General features: G+C 37.1%; 1 protein-coding gene across 9 annotated transcripts in view; it reads right to left on the minus strand.

The window, feature by feature from the left end:
- Positions 1-1,092: 1,092 nt before the first annotated feature.
- RUFY3 (RUN and FYVE domain containing 3) overlaps positions 1,093-26,175 on the minus strand; it is a 127,749-nt gene continuing 102,666 nt past the window's right edge. For 3 of the 9 annotated variants that reach the window (XM_031943921.1, XM_031943923.1, XM_031943922.1), the window contains 10 exons: positions 25,699-25,791; positions 24,450-24,533; positions 21,814-21,981; positions 20,112-20,209; positions 14,092-14,211; positions 12,527-12,626; positions 8,849-8,928; positions 6,353-6,380; positions 5,131-5,199; positions 1,093-3,708 (listed from right to left, as the gene is read on the minus strand). In XM_031943921.1, the coding sequence (XP_031799781.1) occupies positions 3,412-3,708; positions 5,131-5,199; positions 6,353-6,380; positions 8,849-8,928; positions 12,527-12,626; positions 14,092-14,211; positions 20,112-20,209; positions 21,814-21,981; positions 24,450-24,533; positions 25,699-25,791 (1,137 nt within the window). In that variant the 3' untranslated portion in view covers positions 1,093-3,411. Of the gene's footprint in view, positions 3,709-5,130; positions 5,200-6,352; positions 6,381-8,848; positions 8,929-12,526; positions 12,627-14,091; positions 14,212-14,652; positions 17,098-20,111; positions 20,210-21,813; positions 21,982-24,449; positions 24,534-25,698; positions 25,792-26,175 lie in introns of those variants that run through there. The other 6 variants (XM_031943926.1, XM_031943927.1, XM_031943928.1 and 3 more) reach the window with 3 other exon arrangements.

Consider the following 26,175-nt stretch of genomic DNA (forward strand, 5'->3'; position numbering starts at 1 on the left):
TATTCAGGTTTGTCGGCTGAAGAAATAAATGGGCACTCTCTTTTGTTACAGACATCATAATGCTTGTCATCACTTTTTAGACATTGATAAATACCACTTTGGAACTAAAACTCAACCTGGTTGTGGATGCCAGGTCCATGGACACAGAACCCATCCTCAGCCTCCCAAGGCCTGATTCTGGGGAGGGGACACAGTCAGTTCGTTTAGGGAGAGCAGACCACCAAGAAGCTGCTGTGTCCCAGTTCTCAAGTTAGAATGTGGTGGGAAGAACAGGGTCTTGGCTGTAAATGTCCAGGCATTTAGGGAAGGACAACACTATGCCCAATCAGTGTTAAGTATTGGTCTGCTGAGTTCACACTATTCAATCTTATATGTAAAAAATGGATGGTAACTGGTCCCAGCCCAGTGGAAATGTGCTGTTTAACTATGCTGTATTTAATTATGTCAAATAAATTCAAGCCACTTGCAAACACGTTTATCAAAATAAGAATAAAGTCAAGTAAGGGCCCAAACTGGATGAGGGAAATTGTGAGCCCATTGCCCTTTTCTATTCTGGTTATTTTGAGCAAGTCTCCTGTGAGATAAATATTAATTCAATATGAATTAATGTATAAGGTGGAGTAACCCGAGTAATGCTATAACTTGCCCTGGCTCTTAGGACAAGTGACATAAAATATGACATGGATTGTGTTCAGGACAGACAATCCCTTCCTACAAGGCTGAATCATATTCTTAGTGGAAACTTTTCCTCTTAATGCAGGCGGAACAGTCTCTTTTGAGATAGGACCAATGTTTGGTCTAAAAGATATGGTGGCCCAATAAAGAATTGTTCATACTAATCTTCAAAAACTAAAGTCGCTTCAAAAACGAAATCGCTTTTCATCCTATTTGTCCAAGGGCATGAAGGTAAAATTATATAGATGAGTGAAGGGAAGTGTGTATTTGGAACATTTTACCTTCTGACCTTAGAAAAAGAACTAGTCCACAACAGTTGTATAGACAATGATTCTGAAAACTCCATAGGAGGCAATTTGGTTAGCTGAGGCAGAAAAGTAACAAATGTAGCCGAGAAAAAGCCAACCAGCCAGAAAACTTGTTCAACAAACAAATATTTATTTAAGAACAAAACCCCTTCCACAATCTTCAAATGCAAGGTAGTTTAGGGGAACGCGACACCTATCCAGGACCTAAATGTATCCTCGCTGTCAGGGAGCTGAGATCTGAAAACCAGGGTTAGGTACTTTACTGTAATGCTGGATATAATAGACCCCAAGTGAAAATCACTCTGGAAAACTGTAAATGAGACTCTGGAATACTGAAAGGCTGGGCTCATTCTTTTAATATGCTTTAACAAGTTTTTGCAGTGACACCTCTACATTATTTCTTTAGAAACTTGGTCAACAGGGGCAGCTAGGACCCAAGTTCAAATCTGGCCTCAGACACTTAATACTTCCTGGCTGTGTGACCCTGGGCAAGCCACTTAATCCCAATTGCCTCAGCCAAAAAAAGAAAAAAGTTGATTGCTTCTGTATACAAAAGCAGGAATTTTCATTCTCCTTAACTGCTAACTCATTTGATTAGATTGTTTTAATGCATTAGCAGAGGAAGCAGCAGGTAATCTTGTGCAAAATGGAACTCTTATGGGTCTGTGGCGAGTCGCAGGCCAACTATTAAAATGTTAGCCTTCAAGCATCTGTTGTAAATGTTAACTTGGGGGTTATTTGCTCCACAGACAAAGGACACAACTAAACTGTGTGTTCATAATGAAAAGCAGTAATGTTAATAACAATCACTCAACTTCTGTTAAAGGCTTCATTTTTTGAAAATCAAAAGAAAACCTCATTGAATAGAACCCTGAACAATGAGTTAACTGTCTCCTCTTTAGGGCCGACAGATCCCAAATACCTTGCCATTTTAAAATAACTTTTACTTCCCAAGAAGCCTAGACAAAAATCAATCGGTAATAATCACCTAGAGAAAAAACTGCTGAGCCATAGTTTATCTTCCCTCAGGAATCTTCAATGATCAAGTAGCACTACTAATTTTCTGAGGGATTCTCTCAACAATCCTTAAGATCACCTCACTCTTCTCAAGCCCCATATTATTTTTAGCAAACAAGCATTATAAAAATATCATAATTTCTTTCTCCAGAGTTTTAAGCCCAAACAGAATGTTGTGTTAGCTTGCAAATGGGGCAAGAAAAACTCAAAATTTTGTCTCACAATTCTCCCATAGAGAATTTTTTATAGGGAAAACATTTCACATCTTACCTCCCTTTGCTTTTCTTTGTACCCAAGGGTAGTCTCCATGTGACTTGTCAAAGGGGGCTACCAATGCCAAATCCTTATTTCTGCTATTAAAACATGTTTATGGTTCTAAACTAAGGGACAGCCAGGTGGTGCAGTAGATAGAGCACCTGCCCTTTAGTCAGGAAGACCTGAGTTCAAATGTTGCCTCAAACACAACATTCCTAGCTGTGTGAACCTGGGCAAGTCACTTAACCCCACTTGCCTCAGGGGAGAAAATAAATCTAAATTCCAGACCCCACGTAGAGAAAGTGGCTATTAAAATTTCACATCCCAGTAATTTCAGTCATTCATTCTCAGCTATGGACTTTTGAGATCCAGGTTTAATTTATGCTTGGTTTAACCAAGACTTGTTCCCTATTCTCAAGCTAAAGTCCTTGTACTCTTGACTCTCCCTACAGTTTTTAAATTGAGGCATTTTCATTTTGCTGTGGTTTCTGAATGATGTCTTTTTTTTTTTTTACTGCCAGTGACCAGTCCTCTAACAAAATTAAAAAAGGAAAGCTGACAGTGACTGTCTGATAGTACGTGTGACACTTCAGGAGTGAAGTTCACATTGAAGGACTTTGTATAATGTCTAACCCAACAAGTGTGGAAGCAACTATCTTTTTTACCTGGGACTGACCTATTAAAAATTAAATGGGACTTCAGGGGGATGAAGTGTAGCCATGTCTCTAAAGTTATCCCCACTTTACTTTTGCTCTTGTGGCAGTATTTAGGCCACAGCAGGAAGGTCTTGGTGCTAAAAGTAGATTAAATAAATTGCCACCTTGTGACAAGTACATTCAGAATATATGACTGGTATCCCTGAGGTCAAGTTCACAGTTTCAAAAAAAATGATTAGAGGAGATGGAAGAACCCCAGCAGCATTTGGTGGTGGGAAAAAATAGCCTTAATCGTTTGTTCTTCTCAGCCTGCCAATTCAACAGGTCCCAGAGGAAACTCATCTGAACGTACCCAGTTCTTTCATGGTCCGGACGTTTCCTCTGAGAAGTGGCCCTGCCTCTGTTCCTAAGCTTATCTGTCCGGATAAAGTCATCCTAGATGCTAAATAGGCTCTTGAAGGGAGGGCACTTGGAAGAGGAGACAAAGGTCAACTCAACGTTTATTTGCTATCACTTGGAAGGAGGGAAGGCAGCTCTGAGAACTTCCAGCGTCCCTGCCTGCTCTCCATGACCACAGTGATTCCCTCTCCCAACCCTGGCTGACTCAGGCCTGCCTTTGTGGGAAGAGCTTCCTCCCGTTCCGTCCTCGGCCTTATGAGGGGCTGACTTGAGTACTGTTGGAGCAGGCGGTCGTGGCAAGGGTTGCAAACTCGCTCCGGGCGGATGCTGGAAGGCAGGGGCAGCTCGCGGGCTGAGCAGGCCCCGCAGAAGGTACCCCCGCAGTTCTTGCACACGTTCTGCAATGAAGAGGAGGAGAGGGGAGAGTCAAGAAGCAGACAAACGGGCAGAGGCCCCGGGGGACTCGTGGCTCCCTGATGCCCACTCAGACCAGGAAACATTTTGTCTGGCCTAGACCTGCCTGTCCTGCTGCACTAGTAGCTAGTCTTAGTTGTGCCATCTGCCAATGAAAGATGCACGTGTCTACCTGATAGGGACGGCAGAGGAAACCCTTTATCAAATTAAAAATATGATACACAGAGACCGTATGGAGGAGTAGAAAGAGCAGCACCCCTAAGCCAGGGAGACCAGGGTACAAGCCCTGCCTCTCACACACACTGGCCATCTCTGTGACCCGAGGCAAATCATTTAACCTCAATTTATTTCTATTTCATTAACCAAAGTTGAGCACAGATGGGCCTATCATCTAATTATTACTATTTAATATTATTTTTACTAATAGCACTAGGCAATACTGCAGTACAAACAGGTAGTTAACCTTTTTAAATTTGGTATTTTAATGCATTACACCTACTTATCTCCCCTTCCATTGGGGGAATATAATTAGGTTTATTTTTAGTTAATATTAAAAATTAATTTCCACTTCTAAGCATATCAACTAGAACTAGAAAGAGCCAGCCTACTAGTAGGGAACGAAATATTTGCCAAGGACAATCCAGGTAAGAGTCATCATGATTGAAGTATTCAATACCTTCTTCAATGATTTAAATGACGTGGTGGTTAAAAAAAAAAAAAAAAAAAAAAAATCAACCTTCAAAAAACCTTCAGCCTAGAACAAAGGATTGATTCTAATGAGATAAAATTTAACTGTGAAAGTCTTTCTGAATCCAATAAAATGAAAATCCAATAAACTTAACATGAATACTTGGTTTCAAAAAGTTAAAAAAAAAAAAAAATTCCAAATCAATCCGTGAGTACAAGTTAGGGGAAGATTTGTATAAAAAGATCTGGGGTTTTATGAAATGTGAGGTTGATATCAACCGTGGTTTTTGGGGCCAGCAAATCTGAGCCCCGAGCAGTAACGTAATCTCCTTGGTATTGAGAATAGAGGCCCGGGAGACTGGCTACGCATGAAGGCTGGAAGACGTCCAAGGGAGGAATGGACGAAGGACTGGGGAGGCTTGGGGGCTGGAGGGGAGGAGACGCAGGTGAACACGGTCCTTGTCTCCGGGGCCGCAGAGAAGGTTAGAGCTGTTCTGGGCAGATGTCAGGGGAGGAGGGAGGGCGACCCAGGACCAGGTTTGGGCTTGGAGTAAGACAAATCTCAAGGATCTGATCAGCTCAACAGTGAAATGGTTTGCCCAGGAAACAGCAAGCTCACGGGAAGGCTCCGAGCCACCTTCCCTCTGCGTATCTGGGGCCTGGAGGAGCCCAGGTCAGGTGCGCGTGGCGCCTTGCCTGCTGCTCCCCGAGTTTGTTACCTTGGCCGGGCTGCCCTCCTCGCGGCACAGCTGGCACCTCTGTGGCTTTCCCAACAGGGACGGCTGATCCTAAGGCACCAACACGGACAGGGGTTAGTTGTTCTTGGATCCAAGATCATCCCTTCTCTGTTTGAATCAACCATTCCAGCTTTGTGACGGACCCCTATACTAGGCCTTCTCAGACACCCAATGGGTTGTTGTTAGGGGAGGGAAAGTGTATATTAACCATTAGTAACTGAGTTCATCAATCCTTTCCACTAATTGAAACAACAGGCAGAATTTCCATAGGAAAAATCTTTTAAATCAACTTGTAAACTGCCTAACTGCAATTTTTAAATATTAACCTAACTTTCCTTTTGGGTGGTGTTGCCCTTTCTACAACTCCACCAGGAATGGAACCATTAAGAGACCATGATGTCTTTTGTGCATTAATACTAAATCCCTTGGAATAATACTAAATAATACTAAAATCCCTTGGAATATATGAGACATGGTGGCCCGGTCTCATTCTGGGGTACATGCTCCAGGTCAGTAATCTGATCAGGCCATGCAGATCTATTCCTTTCTAAAGCAAAATGCATGATAACCATTTTAATGACTTATCATAATGACAATATAACAAATCTCACTCCATCATTCGAATAGGCAAGTAAATGACAATATAAAGCATTAAATGTTATGTTTTTATTATATTATTAATTTATTACTTTTCAGTTGCCTGACTTTGTGGCTGTATTTGGGGGGGTTTCTTGTCAGACACTGGACTGCTTGCCATTTCCTTCTCCAGCTCGTTTTATATGCAACCAAGGCAGACTGGGAAGTGACTTGCCGAGGGTCACACAGCTAGTGAGTGTCTGAGGCCAGATTTGACCTCAGCATGAGTCTCCCTGATCCCGGGCCTGGTGTTCGATCCACTGCGCCACCTAGATGCCCCCATATTATTTTAAGTAAATAATTTAAATAGCAAATGCTAAATAGTAAGTGTTCAAGTGGCTCAAACCAGTGAAATCCTCAGGGTTAATGGGCCACTTCTAACAGGTCTGAGATTGCTTCGTTTGGCTAACATCCCTAACGTGGAGCAGCGGCAGTGGTCCCTGTGGTGGGCTGCAGTCTGCGGTCCCCCTCCCACCCTAGTTTGCCTCCCGGCCGTCTCTAGTCCATCCCACTTCAGATTTTAGCCAGGGTTGTAAAGGACTCCATGGTCAAGAAATAAATAGGTTACCTGCTGATCATCAGAGTGAGGCTGCAGTCTAGAAAGGAAGAAACCCAAAGGGGAGTTAGTGCAACTTTGTACACAACTAGACAGCCGAGAAAAGTTAAGAAATGAGATGCTCTAAATCCAGGGGACAGGACCATGATTCCTTCAGACTAACCTCACCCACAGAGAAGCAAACACACATGCCCATATTCCACCTTTCAATCTGAGTTGATGGCCCACTCCCTTTCTACTGACAACAATTTTTATCTTATCTTTCTCTTCCAAAGGCAAGTTTTCTGTAGAATCATGGAACATTAAACTGGGAGAGAGGTTAGAGATCATTTGCTCCAATTCCTCTGAGGTCAGAGCACTGCAATGATCTAGTTGCAGCCCAGTAGCCAATTAGTGGCAAAGCCAGGATTAGAATTTGAGGCTCCTAACTTGATTATTAAGATTCTAGATTAAGGGGGCTGACTTTTTTACTTCCCTGGTGAGGCAACCACAAGGTCCTACTGAACAAGTCATCTTGGATACTGTTTTTTTCTGTTGACAAAGGATATAGAAAAGAATGAGATCTAGCACCATAGATAGAGGTGGGGGATGGAGGAAAGAAAGTAGAATATTGAAATAATTGGAGAAAAAAATGGAATTAATCTAAAAAGCTGGTCATCAATTTTTCCATTACCAGCTATCTTATTCCTCCAACTTCCATCCTAAAAATGTCAATCTTAGTGCATCAGCTGATATAAAAAATATAATTTTCTCTGAAATAAAAATTTTCATCCCACTAAAAGCTATTTTATTTGCCTCATGAAGGGGGGGGCGGGGGAGGGGGGAAGCAATGAAACAATCAACCCAGCTTGGTCTTTGAAGGGATTCTTAAATCCCAGTTCTTCTAAGGTTAACAAATGCACTTTCAGAACAATAAGTGAAATCTCATCAAGACCCTTCCCAGGGTTTTTATGAAAACATTCTGATGTTGTCTAAGCTCAAAAGAAAAAAATAGAAAGCATTTCATTTGAAAAAGAACTGAAACCTTGCTCACCAATAATTTTAAGAACCAGAAATGGGGATGAACTTGGATTATAATCTTTGACCAACTCTAGTGGAAATTTAGAAAGCTTCAGCTTTTTCTAACTTGGCTAAATCTAAGGAGAACCAGCAGCTCTGGACTAATGCCATTTCCATTACCCCCTGGAAACCTGGGCAGGTTCTAGGGGCTAGAGGCAGGGCCCCAAACAATACCTAGCTGTGTGACCCAGGGCAAGTCATGGAACCTGCTTGCTTGTTTTCTCCATTGTAAAATGAGATAATAATGTCTGCCCTCCAGGGTGGATGGGAATATCAAATGAGCTCCTATTGTAAAATGCTTAGCACAGTGCCTGGCCCATAATAGGTGTTCAATGCTAGGTATTATGACCATTATTATTACTGAAGTTCTCAGCCAGATTGTACCCTAATATGGATATCCTTATCTTGGCCTTGGCCCCACTTTGAATCCCCTTGGGATTCCAGACAGAATAAAGGCCTCTCTAAATTCCTTCTCAATTATGTATTCCTCATTGCTTCAGAGGACAGGGTAAGTAAGATGAAGCCAAAGAGACATATTTGGGGCTGGTGTTAAGCACTCTAGAATCAGTCTGGGCTTTGAGAGAACAAAGGATACTCGGAGAAATATCATGTGTTTGATTGATTATCTACACAATGAAATTCTACAGATTAAAGGAAAGAGCGAGAGAGAGAAGGAATAAGGGAAGAAAAAAAAGAGAAAGGAAGGAGGAAAGGAGAGGAGGGAGACAGAATAAGTACCCTATAACTTTGTCCTGACTTTTGTCTTGTTTTTATATCCATGACTGGCCCAGGGACTCCCAAAGCCCACTTACAGTTTCTAAGTTTTCTTATAGAACATAGAACAGTCATGAAAAGCTGCCCCTACTCTCTCTGCCCCACCAACAGAAAACAAATATGCCTTTTGGTTGAACTAGATGGAAAGCCAAGAAAACAGAAGCAGCCTAGAGACCTTCTAGAGAGCTAGAGGAAGGGGGGGGAAAGGGAGCCACAGTTCAAGCACTGGTCCACTGACCACATTAGAGCAGCTATGTCTCAGACGAGTTCCTTTACCTAAAGGGACAAGTCTCAGGCTCGGAGATCTGTGACTGCTGTAGGCCCCAAACAGTCCCAAGAAGTTCCATCCTGACACCTACTGAGGGTCCTTGAGGAGTTCTTTGGGGACAGGCATAAAAATAAGCCCAGAAGCAGGGGGAATAGCCAGGTGGCCTTCTTGTCTCTTACGAACACAAAGAGGTGGTTGGTATGAGTGAGTACTGAGGCCTGGGGACCAGCTCTCACCATTCTCTTGAGTTTGTTATTTACTTCCCACATCTCCAAAATAATTTTCTGGCTTATAAACATTTGCAGAAAGGTCAGATCCCAGTTTATTGCAAGAAAAACTATGAATAGACCCCCCCCCCTTCCATCCCAAACCCCCATTAGACAAGAGTTTTATAATTTAGTCAATACTTGGTAGGGAGAATTGTGTGGCCTTCTTCCAAGGGCTTTTTTAGTTTATCATTTTCCTCTTGGATTTTATGCTTCCCGTCCTGCCAAAAGAAAATAGCCAGTTTACCAATTAAAAAGGACAGTATACAGTGATGTCGCAGACCTTTTTTACTTTTCCCCTATGTGTCTTAATCCGAATGTGAATTCAATCATCTTAGGACAGAAATCCAAAATCCAAAAGTGAAATCTCCAGAGCAAAGAGCAATCTACACTTGAGTTCATCTGTGCTATATCCTGAGAAATGCTATCACAACACTGAACAATCAACCCTAACTGAACTGCTGAATGAAGGGAGAAAATACGGACCATCCGAGAATCAAAAGTATAAGGTATTACAAAGCGATGGGGGCTGAGTGGAGGAAGAGGCAAGGCAAATGGGGGGATTCGGCAAAGCCTCTTAGAGAAAGTGTCATTTGTCTGACCATCATTCGACAGAGAGCTACAATTATTTGCCATCATCCTGCTTCCCTTTCAGGTTCTTATACTTATATACTTGGGGTGGTTCCCTTTTGATAAATAGGAGGGCTCAGTAATAAAAATTTTTAATTGGTTTTTTTGCAAAAGCACTGAGAGCACAAGTCAAGGTGTATACACCCAGAGGGGCTTGCAGAGCTTCTTTGCATTCGGTTCCCTAAAGTTTATAGTTTTTTTCTAACATGTTTCAAATTCTTCAGCAAAATATATTTCAGAATCAACTATCCCAATCTGTGCTCTGAATTCTTCCCTTCTCTATCAGGAGGTGGGTTAGTATCATGGTTCATATCATAGTAATCATGGTTAATCATTGTGCTATTCTGGCCTCTGAAACCTTTCTAAGCTGATCATCATTGCAATATTTCTATTACTGGGCACAAGGTTCTCTTGGTTCTGCTTACTTTACTTTACATCCATTCAAACAAGTCTTTCTAGGTTTCTGAAATTATCCCTTCATCTTTTTTTCCAGCACAAGAGTATTCTATCACCTTTATATACCACAATTTGTTCAGCCATTCCCTAAATCATGCACAGACTTTAAGACTTTACCGCCACACACACAAAAAAATCTGTTTTAATGTATTTCTGTCTTGTGGTGTTCTCTTCTTTTTTATAATATGATCTTCTCTCTGAGAGCAGGTTTCTTGGGGAGGTTTTCTGGAGGCAGCCTTAGTTTCAGTTCAAAGTAATAATCACACTTCAAATACAGTCAGCTGATAAAATCCAAACGTTTATTTTCTCCTTCCAAGTCTTGTCTCTTTCCTTGGGCCTGATTTCAAGCTTTCTTAGAGGCCTCTCTCCCTCCTTGGTTCCAAGAGCTCTTGCAGCTTATCTGCCAGCTTCAGCTTCTAGTTCAACTCCAACCCTTGGCAATCTTTTGAACTGAACTGACTTCACTGACTCAGCTCCTTTTTATGCTCTCTCAAAGGTTGACTCCTCCGAGAGTTGGATTATGGGAGGTGTGAATTCACAAAGTTACAAAACTAATTTTGTGTATCTCCCATACTTGTGAACACTTGTGAATCTTCCAAACTTGTGAACTAATGTGTGCGAGCTAATGTGGGAACTCTCTAATGTGGGAACTTGCTTCTATCAATTCCACTTAGTACCTTGTTTCAGGTTCTGGCCCATAACATCTCCCTGTAGGATCAGATCAATCATACTGAACCATGATAAATTAGATAATTATTGTCTCTATCAATTCTAATGACTTAACACTTTGTAAGGATTCTAACCCTGTCTCTTTATAATGTGAGATAATATTCAGTTTTGCTGGTTAGTCATTGCTTGTTACAAGGCTGTATCTTCTGCCTTGCCTGCAGATTCTAAGATATTTGAGTGATTTTCCTTTATGAATTCCTGAAAGAGGAAGTCTAGGTTCTTTTTGTTTGGTCACAGCTGTCAAGTAGTCTAATGATTCATCAATTATCTATCCTTGATTTATTTTCCAAATTAATTGTTTTGCTCTGAGATATCTTACATTTCCACACTCTCTCTTTTTTTTGTGTGTGCTGAGGCAATTGAGTTAAGTGATTTGCCCAGGGTCACACAGCTAGGAAGAGTTAAGTATCTGAAGCCAGATTTGAACTCAGGTCCTCCTGACTTCAGGGCTGGCGCTCTATCCAATGCTCCACCTAGCTGCCCCATTTCCCCTCTTTTTAAAAAAAGTCTTTTGACTTAAAACTACTAGAAACAATTTACATCTTTAGCAAAGTTGCAGGACACAAAATAAACCCACATAAATCATCAGCATTTCTAATATGTTACCAACAAAGTCCAGCAACAAGAAATACAAAAAGAAATCCCATTTAAAATAAGTGTAGATTAAATTAAATATTTGGGAATCTACCTGCTAAGACAAAGTCAGGAATCATATCACAACACAATTACAAAACACTTTCCACACAAATAAAGTTAGATCTAATCAATTGGAAGAATATCAACTGCTTGTGGGTTGGCCAAATGATTATAATAAAAATGACAATTCTACCTAAATTAATCTACTCATTCAGTGCCATACCAATCAAACTGCCAAAAAATTACTTTATAGAGCTAGATAAAAAAAATAACAACAAAGTTTATCTGTTAGAACAAAATGTCAAGAATTTCAAGGGAATTAATGAAAAAAAAATGCAAATGAATATGGCCTAGAAATTATAATAATAAAGCAGCAGTCACCAAAGTCATTTGATACTGGCTAAGGAGAGTAGTCCAACAATGGAGTAAGTTAGTTTCATAAGACCCAACAGTCAATTACTATAGTAATCTAGTGTTTGATAAACCTAAGGATTCTAGCTTCTGGGATAAGAACTCAATATTTGACAAAAATTGCTGGGAAAATTGGAAAATAGTATGGCAGAAACCAGGCATAGTTTCTATGCCTGCCTAACACCACATACCAAGATAAGGTTGAAATGGAGTCATGATTTAGACATAAAGAGTCTAATTAGACTCTAATTAGAGCAAATTAGAAGAACATAGGTTATAGTCTACATCTCAGATCTGTGGAGAAGGAAGGAATCTGTAGCCACATTATGAAAAACAAAATGAATAATTTTGATTAAAAAGTTTTTGTACAAACAAAAGCAATGCAAACAAAGTTTAGAAGAGAAGAAGAAAATGAAGGGAAGATTTTTACATCCAATGTTTCTAACAAAGGCCTCATTTCTAAAATATATAGAGAATTATCAGATGGCTTGGGGAAAGGGAAAAGAAAGAAGAGAAGAAAAAAAATCTGGAACTCAAAAATCTTACCAAAGTGAATATTAAAAATTATAAATGATTGGAAAAAATAAAATATTATTAAGTAAATAAAAATGGATCACACTTTGGGGAAAAAAATAAATACTATATTTATGAAGACACAGTTGTTCTCTAAATGTCCCAAAGATTGAAAGTTCCACAACATTCCTGGTTTCATGATAGAGAGAAAGAGAGGACCCAGATAGGAATGGGATAATTCTTCATGTAAAGATTCTGAAGGGTTGCCTTCATACTCATGGCCATAAGAAAAAAAGTTGATGACTCTGACTAGACACGCTGCACTCTCATTTCCCTCTCAACTCCCTGGACTCTCCTCATCCTCACAGAGAGGTTGTTAAAAAAGACTAAACTTACGTGTTTAGCTAAAAAGCTAAAACATGAAGCTATCACTACAAGGATTACCATTTTGGGTACAGGCTTTGGTGAGACTTTCTCTGGAAAACGTTGACTACTTTGTAATCTTCTTTCTCTTTCCTGTTTCAGCTCTTGCTCAAGCTGGTTCCTGGTAGAAAAGGAGAGAATGGTTAGGATGAGAAGACTGGGTTTCTGCAGCTCAACAAATCATGTTCATCAAAAAAAAATAAAACAAAACCCCAAACAAACCCCAAAACCAAAACCTAAAGATCATATTCACCTAACAAACTACCCTCCAGTTTCTTCTTCCATCTTCTTTTCTACAATGAAAAAGAGTCTTCTCCCTAACATTCACATAGTTTAAAAATGAATTCTCCCCTTAGAGGGAGAAATTTATTATTTAGAAATGATGTGTTGAGGGCAATGGAAATAAACGAATGCATTCAAAGTGTGTCCTAGGATTTAGACCAAAAAAAAAAAAAAAAAAAATTCTTAGTGCTAAAAAAGTGTATTGACTCTTTCTCTCAAATTGTGATTAGTACAATGAGTTTGCCCATTAGCTAGTTTTGCCTAATCATAGATTCTAATAAGGAAAAAGTGATTAGAGACATATCAATTTGTGAGAAACTTCTATAACTAATAGGAAACAACAAAATATTTACTGAACATAATTTAATCTTTCTTTAATGATTCAAAAGCCATTTGAAGATCTCAAAGGGCTTTAGGGCTGCCACTAAACATTACCATGGGATAAAAAATGCAGAAGGTAAAGAAGCTTATCACTCAAGGGTTTTTAACACTAAAAAGAACAGGCATGTCATCTGATGCAAAAAATATATAGTTTATTTGTGATAAAAATCTTCATTTCACTATCTTTATTTTCTTTGGATTCTTATGGATTAAAATAAAATGTGCTGTGTTAATAAATGAAACTCAGGCTTTTCAGATATTCTTAAATTTTCAGTTTTTTTAGTGTTAGCATGGTGTCTACAACCTTTCAAATAATTTTAATTACTCTATTTCATTATGACTGGTTTCTTTTGTTAAACTATGTATTTGAATTTTATTATTTTTGCAATATTTTGAGAAGAGGTCTACAGACTTAACCAAATTGCCAAGTTGGAGAGCTGGAATCATGACAGACACACATACACAAATTTGAGGTTAAGAGGCCCTCTATAATAGCATGTAGACCTTTTGATAAGAAAATAGCATTTATATCACTAAAATTTTTTTTTCTTAAAGAAATTTCTCCCCAAGAATTATATATCAAATACCCCAAATTAATTGTGTAGTTTGTAGTCCTGACCACAGGCAAAAGCTGAGACTGCCACTGTATTCTCATGTGTATCTGACATATTTTTGTTCTAGGAATATAAATAATTTGGCCATTTTTTTTACCCTTGTTTCCTTATGTCTTTGCTTTCCATTGCTGTTAGCTAGAGGTTAAATGAACAAAGTATGCTGAAATCTTCTGAACTTGGAGAAAGAGCCTTCATGGCTCCCTGAACTGGACTGTACTCTCCTTACATCTTCCCCTAACTCCCACTACCTTGCCACTGACCTCCCATGGACCACCCTTCCAACCCATGACTCCAGATCCCTCTCTTCACCGCTGCCTGAGGAGTGCCTCCACTTCCAGCTGCAAACTGTTGATCTTGTCCCCAAAGTCCTGCTTGAAAAGGCGGTTGTCCTCCTCAGCAGACTGGCGGCCTCGCTCAGCCTGGCGCAATCTGGATGTGAGCCACATGAACTTAGATAAAAAACAAAAGCCATGGTGGGGAGGAAGACCAAGCACAGACCACAAAATAAAAAACAACTCAGAGAGGGTGGGGAGAGAAACAGAGAGTAGAAAAGAACTAGAAATAGAAGAGGAGGAAGGGAGAAGGAAGAGAGGAGAAAAATAGAGAAAGAAGAAGGGAGGAGAGAGAAAAGGAGGAGGAAGAAGAGGAAAGAGAAAAAGACAAAGAAGGAAAGAGAAGAGAAGGAGAAAGAAAGGAGGAAAGAGAGAGGAAGGGAGAGGGAGGGAGAAAGAGAGAAAAGAAAGAACAAGGTCAAGAGTCACAGAAGGGAGTAAAGGATAAGTTATGGGCAAAATGAAAATAAAACAATGGGTAAGACGAAAAAACATTCTGAAGAAAGCAAGATATAGGTGAACCAGGCAGAAGAGAAGCTGATTTTCCAAGAATTTTTTTATTCTATTACTACATTTTACAGCCATTAGATGATAAACAACAAAACATCACTTTAAAAAAATCCATATCCAAAGCAAACCTCAAATACACAGTAAAGTCAAATCTAAATTTGTTGTTTTGTTAATTTATTTTCTATTATGGTTCTATGTTACATTTCAGCTTTACAAGTGTAGGTAGAACTTGCAACAGTAGGCGGCCCTTCTTAGACACTCCCGCACCTGGATCCCAATCATCACACCTGGTTAACTTTACTGGCCATTCTATGTCAAAAACCTATAGGGCTGAGAGATAGTTATATAAAGAAAGGTTCTGTCAGGAAGCTTGTTCTTCTACTGAAAAGGAAAACCCTTTTTTCACCCCTTAGAGCCTCTCCAGACCGTCTGATGAAGGCTTTTATTCTCCTTGGCACCTGAAGGGTACTGACTGAGGAGAAGTATCAGAGAGCCTATAGAATAACTAACTGAGCCAAATGCCCATCATCTTGAAAGATTTACATGAAATAGTCTGTACTTTCAATGCTTTCTCTTCCTTGATTCCACTCCCCCCAATACTATACACTTCAAACTGAAGCTAATTTAAATTCACCACAAAAGGCTGATGAGGACAACTAAGGAAATGAGTTTTATTGTAGTATCTACCCCCTCCCCTAAAACTACAGGGATGAAATAAAATAAACTCAAGACCAAAGGCTCTCTCCCCAAGAGGGTCCTTTCCTTTCAACTGATACGACCACAAGTTTATGCCCATGGAATAACCTAGGAAAAGGTATGGGCCAAAACACTGGGACATAAAAGAGCCTTTTCCCAATCCCCAAAGGGAGTTGAAATGCCCCAGACAAGGACTTCTTTTGTATTCTAGCTCTGTACATCTCTCACTTTACATTCAGCAAAATCAGGCCAAGAAAAAATGTCACCAATACCGGCTGAAGGAATAAAACACCTAAAAAAAGCCCACCCCAAAATTCAAACCATATTTCTCAAAGCATTCTGTTTATGGGATTATTAAAAATAAAAAAAGGGCCTTGGTCTGTAGTCTCTTTTTAACATTAGAAGAGATCTGTTAATATTCTTTGTGGAAACCTACTGGGAGTGGGGGGATTCTCCCACCTCCATCCCTGTTTCCAGTTAATAAACTTGGAAAAATGCAGTTTAGTGTTAAAACTCTGCAATTTCCTTTTTTCCTGTGTTAACATCTGAAATGTTTGCCTAACAGGTAAATGAACTTTTGTTAGTTTGCCAGGAAGCCCAGCAAATTTCTATTTTTAATAGGCGACAGAAATTCAAAAGCCAAAAAGTAAGAAATATCTGATTGAAAGGCAACAATGTCATTTCCCCTATGATTTGCCGGCTGCTCTGAGACAAGGACTTGTGGCTTAATGGCCCTTCTTGAGGCTACAGTGGTCCTCCTGAGCACAGGAGAAATAACAGAGAGCGTCTGCAGCCTGCCCCTCTCCTGGAAGAGAATTCTGGTAAAAAGCCCCTCCGTGGGATTCCTGAAGAAAGGAAAAACTGCGGTAGTTTCTAGAGGGAAGAGAGGTAGAAGGTGAGGCAAAGGTAAGAAGGGACTTATTGAAATTTCCATGTTCATGTTACTCTAAGACACCTAAGCTATGACAGCTTGTCTCTAAGCACTGTAAAGGAATGTTAAGGATGCTCTCCTTTTTTTGTTTGAAGTCACTAAGGCAAAAGAGTTGCGAGCAGTCTTAGTTATGGAGGACAGGACTGTGGTGAGATATCTGATTCTTACTTGATTAAAGGTGATGAACAAAAAGCAAAAACATAATGATTTAGGATACACGCGCGCACACACACACACACACGCACACACACACAACTAGTCCCAGAAACACTCAAGGCTCCAAATTCTCCATCTCTTATTTCATAACAAACGATGGGATGGGAGAACAGAGAATATGAGTCAGGTTGTCCATGACCTGGCCTACCGCTCCTGACATGAACGCTGCACCCAGGGTCTGATAACGTTAGAGACTGTGATGTCGGTGAAGTGCATCAACAGTATACATACAATCTCCAATTCCTTATGCCTTATTTTGTTGGTTTTTATTTTGGTGTATTTATTTACTGGCCAACTCAGATGTCGTTTAACAAAGTTTATTGACAAATAATCAGGGAACTTATACCAAATTTTCTAGTTCTTGGAAAAAAAAAAAAGAAGAGAAAGAAGACCCAACCCAAAAGATTTTTTAAAATTTGATAAATCCCAAGTCAAGTTTGGATGACATTTTTACACAGGAGCGCCAAGTTTAAACTTATAACAGATTCTCCAATTTCCCTCATTTGCAACTAAGTTGTGTTGTGAGAGTTGTGAGGTGACCAGCTGCAAAATCCCTAATGATGATGCTTTGGAATCAGCTTACTGGCTGCACAATTTAAGGTTTTTGCCTGTTTCACCAAATCCTTTTCGCTGGATTAGGAAGAAATCATAATGAAAATGGAAGAGAAAAAGGAATATGAAAACGAACAAAAAAAGGGAAGAGGAAAAAAGATCAAGTCAGCTTAGTGTTAGATGGAAACTTTCTTGTTATTCAGCTTCATCTGCTACATACCAGACCAAAATTGATAGGATTCAATAATTCAAGGCTATAAGATACTAAAAAAAAAAAATCAATCTGGTTACAAATCATATCCAGAAGCATCTTGTTGGTCAGAATTCAATTCCAAAGGGTTTTCTTGATCTTCATGCCACTCACATTATGTGTTTCAAATTTCTCTACCAATCTGGGACCATTAGTTAAATACCGATGCTATATAAATCAATGGTCTCCAAAGTGGGGACAAATAAGACAACCCACTACTATGTGGGAAAGAAAATGTTAGAGCTTCTATTGGTTTGTTTTTTTTTTTTAATTTAAAAGGACAACTCCCCCTTAGTATTATTATTCTATACAAATATTTAATAAATTGACCCTAGTGATCCTTTCAGTTTGTATTGGTCAGATGGTTATGTTTCATAAATTTAGTACACAAAGTAGCAGGTAGGAAGAGTGAGATTTCCATGAGCAAAAGGGATCACCAGTGGTTCATTTATTTGACTATATAGCATACTCTTTAACATACCAATAGACATTTTGCAATGTGAAAGTTAATTCACTCCCACAAGAATAAGATGGACTTTTATAAAAATGGCAGTTTGAAAAATCTATTCAGAGTGATGGCTTGAAAGAAACTGAGGAAACTTTTATCATGATTAGTAAACAGCTGGAAAATTCAGAGAAAAGAAGATGGAGGCATTTTCTTTCCTAATAAAACTATAGTTACCTTTATGTTTCTAAGATGATGAAAAAATCTTAAGAAATTTTATTTATTTAGTATCTTGAATGAATTGAATGGTGGAACTGTTTCCAGAAGAAGGGAGAAACTATTTTCAACAGTTTAAGTATTGATAAGAAGTCACACTAGTATGATCATTCTCATAGCTACAACATTGTAAATATTTATCTTTGTAGCAATTACCTCATTAAAAATTATACAACTAGCAGTGTTAATATTTATTGAATTCTAAGAGATAATTTTTTTTGGGGGGGGGGGTTTGGTTTTTTTTTTGATAGAGATAATAGATAGATAGCTGCTGACAGGAAAAGAAATTTCTCCGGTTTGTTAAATAAATCACAGTTAATTAACAAGCTGGAATGGAGGCCCTAAACTAATCACTAACTGATGGAGTTGTTGCAATTTAGTAATGAATAGGGTAATGACTCAAGTAGCAGGTGGTAATGAATAAAGCAGCACATGTTAAGAAGTCAGGAATTAAGAGGTGACTTACAAATGAAAGTAGAGAATTTTATAAACCACATTAAGTAGATTTATGGTATCAGACTTATGAGAACAATGTTGATTAGGCAAGGTCAGACAAAATTTTCAAAATTATAAAGATTATTTTAATTAGTTTTATCAACATAACTGTTAATAATGAACCTCACTATAAGAGAATATTATGATTTGAGATATTAATCTATAATGATTAGAAAAATGCTTAAAAACTAAGCTCTGTGATTAAAATGTATCATCTATAAAAACGCCTCATAGACGCACACTTAAAAATGTAAGAAAACCTAATCCTCTAACCAGTTTGTAAGTTTCTACGAAAAGGAGTGGATTTTGAACTTATTTGTTAATATAGAAAAATGCCACATCTTCCAATTCGTTTGTGAAAAAAACTAACACAAAGGGTGATAGAAATTAACTAACTAAATTTCAACTAAAGCTTATGCATGTTTAGGGGATATATAACAAAATCAGCATCAGCTTAAGATGTACTTCTTGCATTTAAATCTGTTTTTGAGGTATGTCTATCTTTTTTTTCCAACTAGGATACCAATAAACCGCAAGTTGAAATTAGAACTAGACTATTAAACTGTCTGTATCACAGTGTTAAACAAAGACTTCCTATTCAACCACATTGGTCTAGCTAAAATATAATGACATTAATATTTTTGGTGAGAATCATTCATGTACAATTCATCTTTGTCTCATCCTTTTAAAGTTTCTCTTTTTTGTATGTTTATATGGCATGTATTGCATAATAATGCCATGTATATTTGTATATTTACAAATAAGCATACATTTAACTGAGGGGGGTGTGCACAAATTTTTAAGAAAATTTTTTTCATCAGAAATATTTGGAGACCACTGCTCTAGGCTTCAAGCTGATGACAGTTTTATTCAAAGAAATATAAAGAATTTTTAACAACTAGCTTTTTTGCAATCTCTTTGCACACCACTATTAATGTATCTCAGTATCACAGAACTGCAGAGGCAACAAAACATAGCTTAGAACATGGGCCAGAAGCTCATAACCAGCCCCTGACACATTCTGGCCAGCAAATGTAGAGCAGGTGATTTAGTTTCTTAAACTGAGCTGCTCATTGATTTAGTAAAAAAAGTTTTCTCATGGGAAGCTGTGACATACCACAAGTCATTTTGCAGCGTGAGAAGTGATTCACTCTCACAAACTAGATATTGTTGCCTATTTTTAAGAATTTCATATGAATTCAAATAAACGAGTATGTTTCAAACTTCTCTGAATAGTAACCATCATTTTCATCACTGTTAGAAACTTTGGTCTCTTGAAACAAGTGAAAGCACTAAGCGAAACTCATTCCACCAATTAATACTGCTATTAATTATAGTGTAGAAAACATCCATGGATACATTGTTTCTTAAGAATGTTTTCAACAAAACCTCTTGGAGAAGTCACAAATGAAGTTTAAGGTCGTTATCTTAATTTGTTTCCTTTGATTTAATCATTTGACAAATGTTTGACTTATCAACTAGACTTCTCACACTTGAAATAACTTGTTTTGTTACTTTCTCTAGGTATTTGGGAAAACAATGGCTAAGAAATCTGTTGAAGTTCACAACCCTTTTTAACATGACCAATGAGCCCAGAGTATTTTGTTAAAGAAAAATCACTTTTACCTCTGTTCCAGTTGTTTAATGGTAGCAGCCATCTGATTGGTCTTTTCCTCCAAGCGACTGTTCAATTCACTTTTTTGTTTGACTCCCAAATCTGAACTCTGTTAATTAGAAAAAGCATCTTTAAAAAAGCTCTAGGAAAAATAAAACACTAAAAAATAAATCAAATATGCCTTTTATATTGAATAATTACAGGAAAAGAGGAGATTGGATCTTTTCTTAGTAGTAAATTTACCATACTAAATGGTCAATCAAATCTAGACTGAAATATTGATTAAAAAGTACTTTTTTGCAGCAGCAGAGGAGTGGAAACAAAGATGATGTATATTAACTGGGGAATGACTAAATGAATATGAATGTGAAAATATTCCTAAATGAATATGAATGTGAAAATATTCCTGCAATATAAAAAATGATAACAGGGTATACATAATGAAGCATCAGAAGACTTCTATGAACTGATTCAGGATGGACAAAGAACCAACAATCTACATCCATAATGATTTCAACAACAGAATGCAAAGAATAAATATAAAAAACAATGTAACTAAAATGACAATTTGACCCTAGATAAGAAAGATACATTTCTCATATTTTTAGTGGTGAGGGACAAATTGTGTGAAAGATGTTAAGATGTGCTGGTTAATAGTTTTCTCAAATGCCTTTTTTGCTTTATTGCAAGGGATGGCTCTTTGGTGAAGGTTAGAGAGGGGTCTCTATGGAAATAAAAGTGATACACAAGCAAAAGATAAATCAAAAAGAAAAACCAAAGCAATAAAAAGTCACTATGTTAAGTACCTATTGGGTGGTGGTTGGCTCCTCTAGGCAAGGGACATATGGAATGATTAGGTACATTATGAAACAGGGGAGGGATTGACAACTGGAAAGATCGGGAAAGATTTTATTTAGAAGGTGAGACTTCAGTCCATCTTGAACCCTGAAGAAGAACAGGGACTCTCAGAGGCAGAGGCTGAGAAGGAGACACATTCTAGAGATGGGAACAACTGTGCCAAAGACCCAGATGGAGCTCTGGGGCTGAAGAACAACAAGAAGACCGGATCAGTTGGCTCACCCTGTGCATGTACAGTAAAGATGGGCTGTAACTTGATCAAGTAGAACCCGCGCAGTTTGTGTTTAATCCTGGAGACATTGAGAAGTACCCCTAGAGTTTGCTGAGGAGGGAGTATCAGTGCTCAGATTTATGCTCTAGGAAAAGCGGCTGTGTGGAGAATGAAGGGGCAGGATGAATGTGAAAGATTTTGTGGAGGAAGAAGAGAAAGGTGCAGCAAAAAATAGAGATGAGGTTAGACAGAGTTTTCTTATCTATATTTGGAAAGTGGTCATGCGAATATAGAAATATGGTCAGAAGAACTGCACATATTTAACCGGATTGCTTCCTATCTAGAGGAAGGGGGAAGAATGAGGGTAGAAACATTTGAAACACAAGGTTTTGAAAAGGTGAATACAAAGGTGAATCCTGAAAACTATCTTTGCATGTATTTGGAAAAATAAAAAGTTATTAAAAAAAAAAGTGATCATGACTTTTAAAGTAATAAAGGACTTTTTGATAATTAGTAAAATTTCTAAAGGGTGGGCCTCCTAATGAGAATTCAGGCTTTCCTTCATAATTTATAATAAAAATTTGTAGAGATGACAGGTTTCTGTACAACTGATACCTCTGTTCCTCTCTGGCCCTCTCCCTCACCTGTAGCTTAAAGGAAAGCTCATGTTTGAGAGCTCTGAGATCATCCAGCTGTTGCCGCAGAGAGACAAGGGCATCTTGCTTCTCACACACATCCTTCTCGAGCATCTTCATAGCTAACTCCATCTCCTGTCTCATGCTGATCTGCATCTCCAATTCCTTTTCCACATCCTGACCAAAAAGTAAAGCATTAATCCCAAGGCAAATAAAAGGGCAAAATAAGCAAATAGGTCCATTGCAAATAAAAGAAGAGTCAAATCCTTGAGGAAAAAAAAAGTCAAGATTACAGAATAAAAATCCAATTTATACTAGACATTCCTCTTGTGATAACTAAATAGAATCCAAAGAAACTGCTAGCTACAAGTTGGAGCACTTGAGCAAGCAGTCAAAGGAGACCTATTTTTAAAAATAATTTTCATTCTTGGTAGTGTTCCCAGTAAGACTATCCCAGCTCATCTCATTCCTCTGACTTAACTTTATAAAATCATGTTCTTTAAGAAGCTTTCTCTCAAGCCTCTACCAGGAACTGACCTTCTCCCACCCCGACCTTTCAAATAACTCTATAGTTTTCTTTCTACATTTTCACACTGCAGCCTAAATTATGAGTCACTAATGGTTATCTCTCTTTTGCTAGATGGGAAACTCCAGGAACACAAGGATCCTGTATGAATTATATCCTACTAGTTCTAGTTGCATGATAAGGATTCAGCAGGTATATGTGGAATTCAAATGAATTGACAAGTTTAAAAACTTAAACTGAATTAAGTGTTATGTTTTCTGAGAACAGAATGTATCTTGATGAACAAGAATGGTTGTTCTAGTTAATTGAAAAACCTTTATCAGCTGTGTATTTTTGGTATACAAAATTGAGCTGTTTATTATCTTTTGGCAAAAAATTCTTGCATACAGATACTGTCTCTATCTATATAGAGAAACATATAGTGTTCCAAAAAATTTAGTGCAGATAATAAAGTTATTAAGTGTAATTAAAAGGTATATGTATATATAAGTATAATTAAAATTAGTTAAAATTATTAAAACAATACATTAAATATAAATTCTTAGTTAATATAATATACTAAAATATATAAATATAATTATGTAAGTATAATTTAAAATTATAAGTAAAAGCTATTTTATGTGTGTGCACATATATATGTGTATGTATGTGGATATGTACAAACCTTATTTACATATATTCAAGGAAAGAGATATATACACACATATACATATGCATGTGAGTATATATACATTTTCACACTGCAGCCTAAATTTACACACACACACACACACACACACACACACACACACACACACACACACACACAAAAGAAGGGAACAAGCATTTTTTTGGCATCTTTGTTTCAGGCCCTATGCTGAGCTACTATTATCTCATTTGATTCTCACAATATCCTGGGAAGTAGGTGCTATTTTTATCATCATTTTACATAGGAGAGAACTAAGACAAATAAAGAATTAAGTGTTTTGCCCAAAATTATCTTATTTTTCTTTTATACTTAATGTTCTGTAGATTCTAACATAAATAAGAAAAAAAAAATGACTTTTTGGTAATTGAATAAGATCATTATTGTTTTATAATTTTTATTTTTTGGGGGAGGAATTTAATAATTTTATTAAAAAGGCCAATAGGTTATTAAAAAGAATGGTCATTTGACCATTTCTTTTAGTCCAAAGACAAAGACTTCATCAAGGATTTCTTGGAACTTATGAGAGGAAGCAATGTAAAAGGGAAAATGGAAAGAATGGATGATGCGTGACAAAAATCAAAAAGGGCAGAAGTCTTTGATATATGGCTATTAATTCTGTTATCAATATGAAAGTGAAATGAGATTTTTATCAATAATGAAAAATCTATTATGACATTGTTATCACATAGTTAAAATCTGTATATTACAAAATACAATAAAATGTTTATAAATAACTATAATAATTTATTAAATATAATAAAAGTTTAATTTCATTTCGTAAAAAGTATTTTGTCCATGTCCCATAGTCAAGTGTTCTGAGGACAGATTTGAACTAAGGTCTTCCTGATTCAACCACTTGCCACCTCTATAATACATCCATTATATGTTACACGAGTTATAAATTACAAAAATGTGTACTGATAAGTAGGCAGGCAGGTAGATATAAGTAGATATAGGTAGATATAGGTCAAGGATTCTTAGCCTCTTTGGCAGTCTGGTGAAGCCTAAGGGCTTTTTCTCAGAATAATGTTATTAAATGCATAAAATAAAATAAACATGATTACAAAGGAAACCATACTCTATATATATATATATATATATATATATATATATATATATATATATATGTGTGTGTGTGTACATGAAATTTTTGGATATATACATATTTGCATAAATGTATATACTATACTACTAATATATAATATTAACAGATATTAATAGATCTATTAATGTATATTACAATCACATTTTCTTCTCCATTATACTGTATAGAAAAGAAAACCGTAGTAGAAAAAAGGCAAAATATGAAAAACAGTTTATAAAAACAGAATACATGTATGATCTCCCAGATCTGGACCTATCCAAAAGGCCTTTTGATAAGCTGTCAGACATGAACACAAAACTGAAGTCTAGCAGTCAAGTTTAGTTTACCAGTCGTAATTGTGTCTCCTCTTTTAGATGTTTTCTAGCTTCACTCAGTGCCTGCCCATCTGCAGTTCTATCTTGCTTGGTGCCCTTGAAATTAAAAAAAAAAGTCAATGAACCAGTAAGCATTAAAAGAATAGCAAGCAGTCAGAACCTTAGATGAATAACTCAATGCATGCAGACAGGGGTCATCATTCTAATGATGGCAAAGATCACACTCAGATAAATGAAACATTAGGAGCAAAGCTACCTAAACTTTTTTGTATAAATGATTGTATATCTTTGGCAATCTGGTCAAGTTTACGACTTCCATCTCAAAATAATATTTTTAACTATATAAAACATATAGTATTACAAAGGAAACCAATTCAAATATAATTCTCTCTCCCCTCCATATACATTTATATTTATATTTAAAAGTTTATGGTGAAGAAATCTTTTAAGAGTCCAGTAAAACGATATATTTAAAAGATGAAAAGTTTTCTGCCATACTAAGATCCAAGGATAATTTGTCAGAAAAAAAAAAAAAAGAATTTCCAAATCAGGCAGTGATGAGAATATGAGCTGACAGCAACCCCTTACTTATCTACCTGATGGCATCAATGACTGTCTACAGCATAAGAGAGCCAAGAAAGTTGTCCCTTCCTGCTCTTTTTATGTAGATCTCATACTATACTCACAGGTCTTTTTTGCCTCTTCCTTTACACTTCCTTTAAACAAACTTTTACTCAGCAGCTAATTATTCATTATTTAACCATACTAGGAAATTTGGTTTGATGCTTTTCTACAGTACACACAGAAAATTCAGAAAAGTGGAAGCATGTTTTTATTATAATGAATGTAGAATATATAATGAATATATACCATAATAAATATAGTAAGGAATTACAGAAATCATTTGATAAGGGAGATATGGAAGAAAAAATAAACACAGAAACTGAAAAAAAAAATCTGAGGCCTTTTAGAGTTAAATTACTCTACAACAGCACTTGAGAATATGATTTTTTCCCTTGTATCACTCACAATTTAGGTATAATCTTATTCTTCTCCATTCATCAACCAATCAATTAATAAGCATTTATTAAACAACTAGTATGTTTCAGGTGCTTCTAAGCCCTTACAGTTAAACACAAAATTTTTCTTCCACTTAAATTAATGCACATGTATTTTATTTGGATTGTTCAAGTTTAAGCAATGCTGAAGCCCTTGCAGAACTAGAATTCTTTGTACATTTTATAGGTACCACAATACTCACCTTCCTATTAGATTCCAATATGTAGGAACTTTCCTCTTTGACACGTTCCATTTCTTCTTGTAGTGTGATAATCCTGTTGTTGGCAACTGCCAGCTGTGAATGAAATCAAACAATTGTCAGGTAGAACATAGGTTAATCTGATGGTGCTCCTAAAATCTTATATGACTTTGGGCATTAAAATTTTAACCATTTATCACTGATAAGATTCCTGGAGTTTCAAAGTAGGCATTATACAAGATATTCTATGGATTTAATTTTCTACTCACATCTGGTAGAAAATTATATATCACTTTCTGCCAAACTTCACATTATCTAATGACTTGAACAGTCAAAAACCATGTTCCCTGCTGTTAGCTTAATTTGCTTTCCTTTGGAGTGATGCTTTGTTGGGTAATATGTGTTTTATAAGAGCTAAGTACTATTCTTAATTCCCCTTAAAACAAAAACAAGGCTTTTATAACAAATGTATCAACAAGT

The sequence above is a fragment of the Sarcophilus harrisii genome, chromosome 6, assembly GCF_902635505.1.
Source record: "Sarcophilus harrisii chromosome 6, mSarHar1.11, whole genome shotgun sequence".
Classification (NCBI taxonomy): domain Eukaryota; kingdom Metazoa; phylum Chordata; class Mammalia; order Dasyuromorphia; family Dasyuridae; genus Sarcophilus; species Sarcophilus harrisii.